The sequence below is a fragment of the Chroicocephalus ridibundus genome, chromosome 1 (genome assembly GCF_963924245.1).
Source record: "Chroicocephalus ridibundus chromosome 1, bChrRid1.1, whole genome shotgun sequence".
NCBI lineage: Eukaryota > Metazoa > Chordata > Aves > Charadriiformes > Laridae > Chroicocephalus > Chroicocephalus ridibundus.
In genome coordinates, this window is record NC_086284.1 from 66,061,880 (window position 1) to 66,078,070 (window position 16,191).

Below are 16,191 nucleotides of genomic sequence, written 5' to 3' on the forward strand. Positions count from 1 at the left end.
GCGTGTTGGTTCATATCGCAGCTCAGCTCTTTCCTCCAGGGGAGTGAGCGTTCCGGGTCACTTTGCTATTGCACAGCCTGCTTTGATATGTGTCGGTAGTGCTCACACACCTTTTCGCTGTGACGATACCCACTAGCACTTTAACTGTGCTAAAAAGAGCCAATTAAATGGAGTTGCTTAAATAATATACAATATACAAAAATATACAATATTCTCTTCACAAGGCAGGAAAGAGTATTCCCTGCTCAGTACACAGAAAGAGAGACATGGAGTTATTCAGGGAGAACACCAGTGAGGAGGCTTTTTTGCAGAAATGGCCATAAGCTTCCAACTCCTCCAGCCATTCAAGAATAGAATATTTTGACAGCAGAGTAGATGCCGCTGTAAATCTCCTAATTATGGATCAAAAATGCCACTGACAGGTGATGCACAACACTGAACTGGTATAAGCTCACGCAGCAGTTCAGAACAGTGGAAAATTTTCTGCTGGATTAACCTTTATACCAGTAGGTTCTATGCCAGATTCAGCGTCAGATGTATTCTGGCCTCCTTTTGAAACATACCGGCAATGTAAAAAAAAAACAGAAAAAAAGCATAAATCTGGCATATACTTTGTATCATCTGCTCTAGCTAATTTGACAGCTGTGCTATGGTTTGTATCTACCTGATTTGGACAAAACTCGTGGTTTTAGTAACCTCAAGGAAACGGTGCAGAGCTCTGGCGGTGATGCTCAGAGGCCCACATTCTCAAAGGCTGTGTTAATTCACTGGCTTTAGCCGCTGATGTGAGGCTTGTTTGTACTTGAGATATCTGCTGACTGAGTTCTCCTGTGGGTGCAAAAAGCGCTTATGCACCCAGGCACAAGATTTTTTTCCCCATCATTCTTCCTCTGCTCACCTGCTGGGGTAACTTACGCCACTATCACTCCAAGGGAAATCCACGCCGGTAAATCTGGTATCAATCCACTAAAAATGTGCTCTGCATTTTGTCGCGTTTACCTCATAAACCTCATGATCAGTCAGAAAAGTACAAATGCTGAATCATTCTTCCATGTGTTTCTAAAAGCTACGTGCATTCACATAAAAGGCCACCTTTACAAGAGCTACTACTTTCTGTGGTAGTGGGAGTTTTGTTTTGAAACCGTGTGTCCTCTATCATGCAATTAGAATAGGATTGTGAACAAGAATCGTCAGAAATGAAACCTGTATTTTTTTCCCATCTTTATGTGACGGATCACGGACCGAACATTATTAGAGAGCAGAATAATTGTGGGGAATTTTCATCGTTGTAATTGTGGTGAAGGGATGAGGGGTGGAGTGTGTGTGAATTGCCCACCTTTGTTGGTGTTGTGATGATGTTATTTTGATTTAGGTGTGGGGAATTCTTTTGTTGATGTAAGTGACGTTTGTGAAGATAGTGGATTGTGTGATGAATGTGTGTTTTGATGATAACGATAATTTAATGATGATAAAACATCTTTTAACATTCTCAGCATGATGTAATTAAAAATCAGATCCCATAAGATCCACCTCATTCTTAGTGATTTAAGTTGTATGAAGATACCTGAATACTTTTAAAAATCTGGCCCATAAACATATTTCATGAGGGTCAAAATACATTATTGTAAAGGTTATATTGCTGTTCTTTTCAATAGTCTGTTGTACTATAGTTTTTGATTATTCTGTTTCAGGTTACTACTTTTTACGTTGGTTTTGTTTTCTCTTTCCTGAGTTAGTTGCTGCACTAGGTGTCTCTCTTTCTCTCTACTAATCATTGTTTTGGGGAAGGTTTGTAAAATTTCCTTTTGATTCACAGTGTGCAAAGCAGTACAGCTTAAGGGCTGTACACTTACTGCTCTATGTACTTACTTACTACTTTGTTCTAAGAGATGCTGAGTATACCTGTCACCCATTCAGCTGCTAAGGCATTGAATGATCATCATGGGATCAGGCAGATAAGAGCTGATCTATTCCCTAGCCAGCAGGAGGGGAATGTAAAGCAGTCAGAGTTATCACAGGATCTCCTCAAATCTTCCTTCTGAAGGGGACTCTCTGGTAACGCAAGAATGGCAAAACTGTCAGTGGTATAAATTAAATCTGCAGTTTTAGGTTACGAGTAGGGCTAAAGTTGGCGGGACGGAGCCTTAAGCAAAAGCTTAAGGGAAGAAACACGGAGCATTCTGTCACTGGTGCTGTTCCCTCCAAAGGCTGAGAAAAATCTGTAATAAACCCCTGGTTAGAAGGGCAAAGCAGGCTTTTAATCTCAAAAGTTTGTTGGTGCGCTGGCCTTGCAAATGCTATATATGCTGCTTTTCCTTCATGCAGGTATCTAAACCAGACCGTACTGGAAGAGACGATGTTAACAGCCAACCCTCAAAACAGGGAGAAATTAGCCATACTAAAACAAGCTCTAGGTGCTGTGGGATTCAATAGCCTGGTAAGTTACACAAGCTTATGTTATTTGTGGCTAAAATCACCATATTACTTAGTTAAAAGCAGGCTATGAGGAACTCTCACTGATAACCTTCTGTGGGGAAAAGAAGTACCTTTCTGTCTTTTTTTTTTTAATTTTTTTTTCTTTTTTTTTTCTGTTGGCTAAAACCTTGAAACAATATACAGTACTAGTTCACTCCAGGGAAATTACTGTAATCACTTTTAATTAGACACAGCACCAACAATGTAAATCTTTTTCATTCTTAAAGATTCACAAAACAGCTTCAAGGTATAATACTCTGAACAATTAAATTACATAGATAAAAAGAAACAATCAAATCCCATATGACAGAAACCTCATAAAACCCACAGGAATTTTTTACTCTTCCTGATTATCTCCCTGTCCCTTTTAATTTTGTGAAATACACGTTCCAAATGCCTTTGCTAGCAGCACCTGAAAAAAAGTAAATGCATATTTAGTCAAAGAAAATTAGAGCTGGGTAACTTGAAAGAGCTGACTTAACCCCAAAAAAGCAACAAGAAGATAGGTCTGGTGTTGGTCTTTAATCCTGTAAAGGTAACGTAGACGATAATTTGGAAAATTATCAAGAAGAGGTTCTGGAAGACAGAGGTTTGAAAGGAATCTGGAGAAATGCAGGGCTGAGTATAACAACTCATGTAAGCTGTGTAGTTCCCTTCAGGATACCTGAATATTTAATAAACTCCATATTTCTTACATTTGTATATGCTACTTAGCACACTGTAGCTGGGACACTTCTGCAAAACAAATGCATAAGCAACAGTAGTTCTAGATAGAGGTAAAAACTTCTTTAACCCTAGATGATATTTAGCATCGTAATTAAAAAACAGAGGAAAAGTTAATGTGACAGTATGCTAGATTATCATAAGAGATGACAGATGGGCAGCAGTTGTAATAAAAAGGGATCAAGGGCTATCAGCAAAAAAAAATTGTGAGTCTGCTGAACCTGTTATTTAGGTGTGAGGTAGGTTTGTGTGGCGATGGTACATCATGTGTTGTTTGGCGTTCCCTGGTTAAGGTGGTAACAAATGTTCTTTGGTAACCTATACCACCTTTTAATATAAAGAGTGCGAGTTTTTTCATTAATATTCACGTGGCCATGTACAAAATTGAACACATACGGCTATATTTGACAGAATTATTCCTTACTCTTAATGACTCAAGCTCTACACCTGTAGATTTCAGTAGCAAAAGTTCCAGGTAGTTCTGCGTTTGGCCCAGTGTTCACGGATGGATGGATCTCTCTACTTGATTAGTATTTTTGTCTGTTGAGGAAGGGGTTCAGCCCATAAATAAGTAACTGAATGCATAATGAGTCACGTTTTAGAAGCCTGCAGAAACTGTCTGAGAACACTTTACATAGAAAAATAAAGTATTCTTTTGGATCCAATACTTCACTTTGCTCAGAGTTCTTGAAAGGAAGTGAGATTCCTCTCAGAAAAGCGTAAAGCATCTTCAAGGCTTCTCCATATCCAGGCAACGTTAGAAGAATCATTAAGGAGGCTAGAAATCTGTGGACCTCCAGAGTACTTCAGGCTGATCCCCTGTGCTGGAGGCTAGAGGGGAATATGTAGAGAAAACTCATCTCCTAAAATTTCTACCCATTACTTCTGAGGAACATGGAAAGGTCTGTATGTATTATTCCTTGGCCATCTATCCACATTTATGATAGAGTAGATTATCTTTTTGAAGAACTACCTAAACATTCCTTAGCACTGTTTGATGGCATCTTGCAAAGTACGTTAATGTTGATTAAAAAATTGTTTTAAAGTTGCGGGAACATGCATCTTAGAGCACAATGAGAAAGTGTCTGAGAATCTGGAATGTGAACTAAACCCAAGACCCTACCAAAATGACCAGAAGAAACAGCCAGCCCAGCCTGCTGCAATTCAGTGCTGTACAGTCATCCTCAAAGCAGTTCTAAACAAGCTAACAAAGAAGCAAGAAGTATGCTCTACTAGAGTGCCATTGCATCTTGCCTAAGAGGCCTTCCCGAGAAGCAGGATATAGCACCCTGGCTTCCATATTAGCATATAATACCGTATTAGCGTGATAGTGTATTAGCTATCTTACTCAGACTTATTCAGCATGTATATATATTGCTTTTTTTAATCTTCAGCTGTGGTACTGTGTAATAGCAAAATATGCTGTTGCCCTATTTATATCTATCTCATACAGTAAGAGATTGTCTTAAAAGTCCTTGTCATACAATGTAGCTTAGAGAATCAAACTTGCTTAAACAGCATCAGAGGTGCTGTAGTCTGTATCCCAGAAACACTGTAAGCTTTGTTTAATGTCCTCTGATAACGGGAATATTTATTAGAGAAAGGAAAAAGATGAAGAAAAGCTTTTTTTTTGACCTGCTGCTTTTGAGAACTGATGAAAAGTCGTCCAAGCTTGGTTTCAGTGTGTTGTAAATTCATTGCAGTCACCTGAGAATAAAGGGGGTATATTGGCTAAGTATTTAATTTGTAGTGTATTTTTTAATCTTATTCTGCAAATTCCAGTAAGTGAGACTTCTCACTCTTACTTCTATTGTTTCAGTAGAATCAGGTTCCAAATATTATTTTTCAAAAATATTTTCAAGAATTAGCAATTAACTTTCCTGTGCAAAATGCCATGTAATGCTATAGTGGCTATCAGGTTTCCTGTTTCATAATTTTAAAGGAGGGCCATTGTTATATAATGAACCTTAAAAAAACATCTAACAACACACAATGTTAGCCATGTCTTAGCATTTTTGATTCATATGCCATGTATCCTTTTTTTGCTCAAATTTAAAAACATTAAAAAAAAAAAAAACAAACAAGGAAATTTGTTCTCTTCTTGCTGTGGTAAAAATGACGCTTGGAAAAATCTAGCCCTAAAGATAAGTGCTTCACAGCCTTAGAGGCATCAGAACATAACATGCAATCATGGGGAGAAAGTGTGTGGGTAAGGGAGGTTGCTTTTGTTTCTTTTAGACCTTAACTACAGCTTTTACTACCAGGAACCTGTTATAATTTATAGCTAGACACTTGTTTGTGAATGCAATTGGCTGAGGAATAAAAAACCACCTTGCTGTTCCCAGATACAGAATTTGTCTTGATGGAAATTCTCTATGGAGAAGATACGTTTATTTCTTGCAGAAATAGTGCATCCATTAAAGATATTTCAGTATTTTTTTATCACATTCTGAAAAAATTCTGAACTCAGAAGTTCATGTGATTTACATTAAAGCAATAGAAAAAAAAAAAAAAGGTAATCTCGTTGTTTTACATCCTAGATAGATTCCAGTTTGATTTCTAAATCCAAATTTCCTGTTAATAGTTCACACATTAATACTTTTAAACTTAGCAAACACCAGCGACACAAACTAATAGGACAATCCGCGTTTTTACAAAGCGTTGCCTTTCACTGGTGTGCCCAACAGATCTCTCCTTTATCTTTAATTCTACATAAAATATGTGCAGGAGGTGGAGAACCTGTTTGTAATTCTCTCAGCAATTCTGCATCTTGGAGACATTCGCTTTACGGCCCTGACAGACGCTGAGACAGCATTCGTGTCAGACCTGCAGCTACTGGAACAAGGTCAGTAGGACGTGACCTTGGAGCGTCGCCTGCTTGGTCCCACAGCCAGGCAGTTGCGCCGAGCCACCGACAGATGGAAACACAGTTCCAGGGAGACCAAAAAAAATGACTTCTGAAAATCCCTGTTCCTGTGGGAAGGCAGTATCCAATTGCTTTGGTTGTTTTATAAACTACAGGGTTTTATGGGATGAAATAAAATGCTAGTATTGCTAATTCTCTAATTCAATGTCATATTTAATGCTATCATTTGCCAAAAGAAATTGTACAGTGCACTTTGTGCAGTCTTCTTTTAAAATACTCTTGTGCCGCTTGTCAACAGCTGAACAATTTACATTGAATTGAATTCCTTACCTTCAAAATATATGTCTTAAAAGGGTCTCTTGTTTTCATGCTTTGAAGTTTGCCCTCTTGGTCACTAAAAAATCTCCTCAAAGTGGCTTATGGATCCAGAATGTCAATAAGCAACATACCTTAACTCTAACATGAGAGAAAGTCTGCCAAGCCCTGGGGAAAGTCCTGAGTAATCTTTAAAGGGGAAAGAAAGCTGTAATGTAATATACAGATACGTTCAAAATTCACAAAGTGCTGATTATAGTAATCTGATTTTATATGTTCATTAATTTTGATTACTCCTGTGACAGCACTCTTTTCTTTAATGTGTGGGTTCTTTCACTGTGCAAAAATAGCATCTACATAAGAAAATCTGTTACAAAAATAAAATATGCAGGAGAACATGAATCAGGCTTTCTTTAAATTTTCTTTTCGTTTCAGTGGCAGGGATGCTGCAGGTTTCACCGGATGAGCTTGCTTCAGCCTTAACAACTGATGTTCAGTATTTTAAAGGTAATCTTTTCCAAGCTTACATTCTCATAGGTCAGACCTGGTGGCATTTTGATCCTTCTGATTTGAGAATTTTAAAAGCAGATAATTTGTGTTTCTTATTTCTTATATGGTCTTGTAAATTTTCTCTCTGAGAAATATGTAGGATAGTCTGCCGTGCAATGAACCAGACTGGGCCACTGAATTAGAAATGTCTTTGTTAACATGGAGCAAAGCAGTTTCGCAGTCTGATGCTGGTGGACTGCTAACTTGATTAATCTTACAAAAGTGTGTCAAGATAACAGACTAGATAATAATATTAAGAACTAAATTCAATAGTGGTTTTTTTTTTTCAGTGTCCTGAAAAAAAAAAAAATTCTTTTTAAAAGTTATTTTCAGTGAAATGCTAGTTCTTTGTAGTACACATACCCTTCTCTATTGAAAAAAAGTACAAAGGTAGATGTTTCCAAACTGAAGGTCTTGCGAGTGTTGACAGGCTTCTCATCTTTCACTGAAGGCTTCAGAAAAAAAACCTAATACCATGTATATGTTTGGTAAAGGAGAATTAAAAAGGGTGGAAGGACTTACTGTAACTAAAATTACTTAAGGTGAGCTTTACAGCATGCTTTCATCTCCATTTTCTGCTTTCTCTCTTAGGAGACATGATTGTACGGAGGCACACGATAGAGATTGCAGAATTTTACCGGGATCTCTTGGCAAAATCTCTATATGGTCGTTTATTTAGCTTTTTAGTCAACACAATCAACTGCTACCTTCAAAATCAGGATGAGACTGGCAGGTAGGAGTGCCATTACAAACTATTAGGTGTGCCATTATCTGTTCAAATCCAGATCCATAAAAGAAACAAAATTCCATCATTTAAAGCATTTTATGATAGCGTGACAGCGACGCTTGTATATTTAAATCACTGACCATTATTTCAAATAATTTGCTCAGTAGCATGTTTCTTTATGTATTTGCATGTGTTTGGGGACACGGTTCTTTATGCAATAATCTAGATTGGTGGTTAAAATTAGTAGCCTTTTAAGAGTTGACAATACAGAAGGAGATAAGTCTTTCAACAAGCAAAAAGCTGCTTAGTGTTTTTTTAGTGCAGAATATGCTTTTTCTTTCTCCCCAAAACTATGACATTAGCACAGGGTATTAAAAAAAGAATTTTGTTCAAAGGGCTTCAAATAAATTTTTAAACTTCACTGAATTAAATGTTCTAAGAATGTTCTGGATGTTCTGGTTTATCATCTGCTAAATTCAATCCTGCTGCTATCCAGTGTGGCTTCTTAGAAAAAATTAATGCTAATTAATGTTTGTCAGTGGAGCAGTCAAGAAACAAACAAAAACCCAACCAAACCAAAGAAGTCTCAGTGGAATCGAAGTAGCTAACTAAGGCAGTAGACCTAATTAGATGATCATCTGAGCATGTGACTTAACCAAGGTTTAACATCTCACATGCTCAGATGAGCTGTCTTATGAACCCTAAGTACAAGATGCCTCAGCATTATTGGTAAATGGAAATCCACAAAAGACAGATGTGGAACTTCCAAAAAAGAGGAAGTATTTTTTTTCCGTATATCATATCTGCGTTGGCTTCATGGGACAAATATTTATCAAGTGCTCTCTTTTAGAGTTGTTAACGGTTTGAAGACTTCACAATCTTTTTTTTTTTAATTATTCCTATCCTATTTGTAGACCAATTAGTAATAAATCCCATTTCTCTTCTATAGGCTTAGCTAACAGAAAAAGCTATCGTGCCTGAGTAACTCAGCTTTCTGCACATAAAAGCTTTCATCATTATATATACCACCAGAGTGCCTAGCTTCCTGCTGGAGGCAAAATGAAGGTTTGCCAGTAACATGAAATGGTTTTACTCGTCTGTTTCTGATTGTACGGCCCCTTACAATTGCAGGCACCTGGACAACCATTCTAGAGCAACTTTCCAATCCATGTCCTAATTTGAAATACTGTGTTTACAACAAGGAAGGACAATGGCATGTGGTCACATTCAATTTTTTCCCATTCGTTCCTGGGACTTATGGAACATGGGCTTAGCTCAGTGCATGTCTGTGACAGACAACAATCCAGCTCAGGTATTCCTAATTACAGTGAGTTCATTTGTAGTGGCTGTTGAGGAAGAAATCTATAATCCGTATATTGATCTATTAAAATTATTTGAAATAGTTTTTCAATGTGTAATTTCATAATTTTGAAGTTTGATATCTCACAGTCTTTCAGAATAGGAAGTTGTGTATCTCTGTTGTTCAGTAATGTAAACCTATAATTTCTACGTATCATAGGATCTTCAAATAATGAAAGTAAAAGCTGTTTACCTGTAGTCTCATTTTAGTGCAACCATATGTGCCTGAGGTGAGTTCTGCCTTGTGGAAATACTTCTCAGCGAAACTATTTCTACCTGTGTGGTAACTTGAAGACTACGTGATGTTGTAAATCCTAGCAAAACCAGGACGACTGTTTGATGTCAGGAATGAGGAATTTGCAATAGTTTTATATTATACCTATGCTTGAAAAAGGGGAGTTCTTCGTTTAGGCTGGCTAAAGGAAGCTAACCAGCTCTGGGTATTTTGGCAGTGGTGACAAGACATCAAATTTTAGCAGGCCAAATTCAGCCTCAGGTCCCTTTCCAAACTTGAAGCTAAACAGGTTATTTTAAGTGAAAATGAAGTTGACCATCCTTCATTCATATTTCAACCTCACTTGAGTTAGCCAGCTTAAGATAAGAAAATACCTCCCTCACCCCCAGCTTTTTTTTTGCTCCAGCCTAATCATATTATATAACCTGTAGTAGTAAATCAAAGCATAGCACAGTGTAAGATGCAAGTTGGATTAATGTAAGTCATTGCATGAATCTGTGATTTGTGGTTAAGATTTACTTCATCTACATGTGAGCAATTCTATCAATTAGCCGCATTATACCTCCAGTTTGGTGCAGTTTTAATAAAAATCTGCTTAAAGATCGACCAAAGACATTACTTAATGTGGCTAAATAAGGCTGATGCGTTTCAGGCCACACTTCATTCCCCAGTTGGAAACTTACACAGTTACTATTTATCAGATGGGATGAAGCCTTCATCAGAAACATGGAATAAGGTTTCTAACTCAGTTCTGTTGTCGTGTTGTAAGGTAGCTTAACTGTACTTCCATCCCACTTCAGTGAGAATTTACGAAGCAATAAAATTAGATTTATTGGCTTAGTAACTCTAAGAGAAACATTTTATCTTGGCATATTTGAGGAAACTAGTTACCTGTGTTTAACTTTTATGGTGAAGCTACCCGATTTTGTTCATTAATATTGATTTATATTTACCATGAAATAGCTTGTGGCAGGTTTCAGGCAAGGTAAGAGTGAGGATTGCCATTAGATCTAAGGCAAGGGGAGACAATCCTTTGAAAAGCTACAAAGACCAAGTTCTAGAGGTATTAAGCATAGGTATAAGAGGATGAAAGTGTTGCAGAATCCAGCAAATGCGTTACTTTATAATACTATCCAATAAATATAAAACAAAAGTTTTAATGACAGTGTTGAGATAATACACCTTCAGAAATGTTGTTCTTATTCATAAAAAGTTACTTATGATTTTGTCTAGTTAGAACTAAATTATAACCATGGATGCTAGTTTGGACTGGTTGCAAGGTACCTTTGAGGTTTATTACTTTTATTACTTTATTACATCTTGATACTGTTTCAAAGAAATTCAGTGGGGAGAAACCGCTTTTCTGTAATTGGCCTCTAGAATGGAATTAGAGGAAAGCTATTAAAATTTTTCACAGGTGCTTATAATTATTTTTTAAAAAAATTAATATTTATATGCACTCATTTATATAGTGATTTCCTATTCTACTGCTTTTATTATTGTAAAAACTGTCTATATGAAGTTCTTCACAAGACTCTTAACTCTTCAAAGTTTACTGGAGTGCTGTGTCCAGCTCTGGGCTCCCCGGTTCAAGAAGGACAGGGAACTGCTGGAGAGGGTGCAGCAAAGGGCTACCAAGATGATTAGGGGACTGGAACACCTCTCTGATGAAGAAAGGCTGAGGGATTTGGGTCTCTCCAGTCTGTAAAAAAGATAACTGAGGGGGGTTCTTATAAATGCTTATAAATACTTAAAGGGTGGGTGTCAGGAGGATGGGGCCAGGCTCTTCTCAGTGGTGCCCAGTGACACAACAAGGGGTAACAGGCACAAATTTGAACATAGGAAGTTCCATCTAAACATGAGAAGGAACTTCTTTACTTTGAGGGTGGCAGAGCACTGGAACAGGCTGCCCAGGGAGGTGGTGGAGTCTCCGTCTCTGGAGACATTCAAAACCCGCCTGGACGTGTTCCTGTGCAACCTGCTCTGGGTGACCCTGCTCTGGCAGGGGGGTTGGACTAGATGATCCCCAGAGGCCCCTTCCAACCCCTACCATTCTGTGATTCTGTACTACTGTTTTACTTCCATTCAAAAAAGTATGCTGATTTTCGGTTTTGTAGGTAAAAGAAACCAGAGCATTCATGGTTGCTAAATGTGTCATTTCAAGGTACTTGATTGCATGTTGGCAAGGTTGGATCTCAGGATCCAAATGTTAGTGATAAAATGTCTTAAGATGATATTTTAAGCACTCCTGACTCATTCTGCAATAGGACTTCACAATTTTGGGGATTTAAGAGTGTTTGTGAAACATTGTTTTTCTTTTTTGATGAAAAACCACTCAATTAGATATATATGCTTGAGAAAAATTTGATTCTATCTTCAGTGCCTGCTATTAAGTAGAAAGCATGATGTTTTATTAGCTAGTTAGGAAGGCATTTCTCTCTTACGTGGCCTGAAGATGGGGCTACTGCTGATATACCTGCTGTATTACAGACAAGCAAAGAAAGCTAACATTCAGTTATACCCTGTGTCTGTGTCACCAGGTCAGCCAGAGGAGATTTCTGTTTCAAATAGAGCATACAGAATATTTCTAAATAGATGTTTTCTGAAAGCTTGGTTATTCTGAATGTGTAATCTTATTCCCAGTGAAATTCAAATGTAGCCAGAGAGTAGCAGTGGCAACACTTATTTGGGCAAAGGAAAGATCTCAGGAATCTCATTTTAAAACTTCTTAATAAATGTTATCTGTTTAATAGAATGGGATATTTTGAAATAGAACTCTTCACAGATAAGAAAAAAATCAGAGCATAAACTAAAATCTGTGTTTATCTATTATTGAACCCAGTAGAAGGGTGTTGTGAATGCAGTAAGGACAGAAAGAGAGTTCCTGTTCAGAAGATGAACCCACAGCATAATGAGAATTGTCTCTGTATGTGGAGGTAGGGAAATGTTTAAACAAGACAAACAATACAAAGCATCTAATACAATATGGTGCATATCATATTTTGAGATCTGTTTCAGTCTGGATCATTTCCAGTGTTACATTAAACAAGACAATGCCATTTTTTAAAACATAGAACAAATTTTGCTTTAATGAGCTGGGGAAGAGTATGTGCTACTGATGAGAAGTCTATAGATCTTGAGTCTATTAGCAAAAGTATTTCTCCCTTCCTGCCATACCTGTCAAGTTACTCAAAGAAACGTTTGCCGAATATGGTACCAGTGTTTCTTTCTGCTGTGTCCAACCAGTGTCGCTATCTGTACCACTCACAACCTGGGTAAAAGGTAATATTAAAAGAAAAATTACAGTAGTTGAGCAAGATGACTGGAAGATGTGGCAATGACACCAGGCCTCAGCAAAAATCTCAGAATCTTAAAAATATCTCAGAAAAATATCTCTCAAAAGAGAGAAACTTATTTGGTTTAGTAATTGTTCAAGATTAAGAACATATCCAACTGGGAGTATTCAGCCTGTTCCCTTCAAGCACGATATCTATGAGAACAGGAGGGAGTCTTAAGTTGGATTCTGAGGGTCCTCATTTGAAGGCTAGGTTATATATGTCATCTGTTCCAAGGAATGTTTCCTCATTAATTAGTATCATTTCTGGTTTATCCACATCAGACATAAACCAACTGGCCTCCTTCCTGGTTACTGGCAGAAGTTGGAGGAAGAACAAGAAACTTCATATCTGGGGCAGATGAAAAGGCACGTTAGATCATCCTGCCTCAGCAGATTCACCTCACTTCTTTATGTAGGCAGATTACAAAACAATGACAATGGGAAAGAACCCTATGGATTTCAGACCTGAAAACCATCTGGGATGAAAAAAGAGTGAACAAATAACATCCTATAGGTTAGTCTGAAGCATTGGGTCAGAAATATTGTAAAGGGAATTCTATTCACCTTGCCAGGAATGGCAAACGGGTCAAGAGCATCGCTTGATGAACGGCAAGATGTCTGCCAAGACAGTAGATCATCAGACAGGATGTCTGGTGTGAGTGTATTGTTTCTAGGAGTTGCCAAGAATTTTTGTGTAGTTTCTTCATAATGCAGTTGTTAAGTGTGCAAGATCAAAAGGTATTTCTAGTCTATAAGGACATCTTTACAGACATGCCATTCTGAGAAAAAAGGCCAAACGGGAGACATTGTGAAATACTATCAGTCAGTATGCTGTTTTGTAAATCACAAAAATCAAATGACTTACGGTTAACATCTATTCCTGTTTTTAACTATTCACAGCTATGTATTGGTCTAAGAGATAAAAACATTCTTCAGATATTGGCAAATGGCTGTTTTTCTAATTTCTGTGCTAAGAAATAGTCAAACCTGAAATCAAAGTCTCTGTCCCCACTAAAAATGTAGCTGTTTTATTTATACATAGTAAATACTGAATATCTGAGCCGTAATGAGGAAAAGTGTCAGTAATGTTTAGTAACCATAAAAGAATAAAGTAAAATAAGAGGATTTTTCAGAACAAAAAGTGCTCTTCTCTAATATTTGTTCTTTCGGACACTGGTGACATGCCCTTTCATTTGTAAACGTGGGATCATTCATGCTTTATTTTGCCTTGGGAATCTCTGCTGTGATTAATTTAGCGAAAGTAATTTTGCTGGAATTAATATGATTGACAGCTAGCCAAGAAAAACATATATGGACCCTCCCCCTCTGAAGAAAAGTGGTATAAAACAGAGGAAGACAGGAAGAAAAAAAAAACCAAAGCAAAGCAATTTGTAGCCACATACAAAATAGCACTTTTCATTTTGATGTTGTGCTGTCTGTTGCTATTTAATTTTCAAAGTCTGGGCAATAATTTAATACAGAAAATTACTACCAAGGTTTGTGAGATTTTGCAAATAAATGCCACAATGTAGTAATAAAATGTCGCTGTTGTAAAGGATACAGAGCCTTGTTGTGTTATACGTACCCTGTAGGCAAGATATTAATTATGTAAAACCTCCAGCTCTTTTCATGTAGTGTGTGCATCTTCTAATAATACAAGGCCAAGATTATCAGGTGGAGTTCATAAAAAAAATTGTGATGACATGTTTTCTTGTCAACAAATGCATCTGCAATGAATCAAGGTATTTCTTGGAAGTATCACAGTTTTGATAAGGAATGTTATCTGAGGTAGGCAATAGGTTGGCTGCTAAGGCTTTTACCTGGAGTTTTAGAAACTAGGGCCACGTTCCTGTTTTGACTGATTTGTAATAATTCATTAAGCCAGTTTGTTTAGGTCTTTTCCTTATGCAAGTGTTTATATATACCTTGAGAAAAAGTAGGAGAGACTAATTTGACAAAATAAGAGTCATGGCATTCAACTGGGATGTAAGTAATCCAGTCTCACATCTATTCATTGAATCAGAGAAGGGATAAGCTGTTCCATCCGTGTTAAGTGACTCTTAATAATTGTGAAATACAATGCACTATTTCAGCTGTTGTGCAATATTACATAGCAGTTCATGTTTTTCTTTCCTATAAGGAAGGCTATAGATAAATGACAAAATAACAAACTAAGAATGAAAACTTAGGTATTCTGAAATTCCAAACTATTTTTTTTCCAGTACTTATTTCAATACCATACTAATTCTGGATTTTCATTATTAGTCTCTGAGGTAGTTTATTTTCAAAATGTCTACTTCTTTTTTGTAGAAATGGAGTGGTTTTGTTGAAAACATATTGTGACAAGCAATGTACACCCATCTCTAATCAGGAACACTTGAGAATGAGGCTTACATTTTAAAATACAATTTAAATTGCACTCATTGCTAGAAATGAAGGCGGTGATATATCTTTATGCTTCTTGTCGTGGAAATTCCCTTGGAGGCTAATTGAGCTCACGATTACCTCTCCTGCCCAACAAAGTCATTCTAGACTAGGTTTATCGTGCAACTCTCTCTGCCTGACATTTACGCACATAGCCAGGCTTGGGACAATCAGTAATGCATTGAACTAGTATACCTTACAAATGAAGACAAACTTCTTGGGTATAATATCTGAAGAAGGGTCTGCTTGTCCACGAGGATTGTTTTGCCTAGCGTGTTTTCTAGTACTCTTTTTTTTTTATTTATTATTTTACTTTTTTTGTTTGCTATATGGGAATTTGTTTTCAGGGCTGGATCCTTGCCTAATTAAATGGTAGTGTTTACAGTGGCTGTAATAGAACTATAGTAAAGTACTTCAACAATGGATCACCTTTTTGTCCTCTATGTCTATATCCTGATATACGCAAAGATTTAGGCATAGAGGAAACATACAACGTGGAGGAAAAATGTGGAAGGAAAAGTAGATTTCGGAAACAGCAGGCTGCAATATTATTTGTATGCATATAACACCATACATTCACAAATTATGTTGGCAGAGAGAAAGCAAAGCTCACCTGCTTTAGAAAGTGTCCATCTCCTTTCTCAGGAAACTGAATGATTTTTCCTTTTGCTGGTTTTCCCTGTTCCAGAGAGCCGTTGGCTATATTGCAAAGCCTTTCATCCTGCTGGCAGATCATTTCACTCTGGGCAAAGTCCCACTGCATTCACATAGGCAAACTGCAACAATTTTTTTTACTGTAACCCTCTTTTTATGTTCTCTGCTTAATGATACTGTGGAGAAAATAAAGAAAAAGCCCAGCCTCAGTGAGCCCAGCCCTTTCATGTAGAGTTCTCAAATCCTTCCAAAGCAAGTAACGGGATATCCCAAAACATTAATTTTCCTCCCTGTACTTAGTTTCTTCTATAAATCAGGTTTACACTGACTTAATCCTAAGTGAGTACAGAATAATAACACCTCTGTCCCTTTCCCATTTCTCCTGTCCCAATCCTAGGTGACTACCCTGCCCTAATCCTTCCACTGGGCCCAAATAAATGCCCTTCTCTGAATGCAAGCAGCGGCACGTGACAAATTAGATGCACTGGCAACAAGTATTCTTTTCTATATACAGAGAAGAAATGTCT

The 16,191-nt window shown here is 37.3% G+C and overlaps 1 protein-coding gene across 5 annotated transcripts in view; it reads left to right on the top strand.

Annotated features, from left to right (window-relative positions):
- The window catches only part of MYO16 (myosin XVI), a 406,659-nt gene that overhangs the window by 266,647 nt on the left and 123,821 nt on the right, over positions 1–16,191 (top strand). For all 5 annotated transcript variants that reach the window (XM_063337500.1, XM_063337484.1, XM_063337493.1 and 2 more), the window contains exons 17-20: positions 2,326–2,437; positions 5,926–6,043; positions 6,815–6,886; positions 7,520–7,661. In XM_063337500.1, coding sequence (XP_063193570.1) covers positions 2,326–2,437; positions 5,926–6,043; positions 6,815–6,886; positions 7,520–7,661 — 444 coding nt within the window. The remainder of the gene's footprint in view (positions 1–2,325; positions 2,438–5,925; positions 6,044–6,814; positions 6,887–7,519; positions 7,662–16,191) is intronic.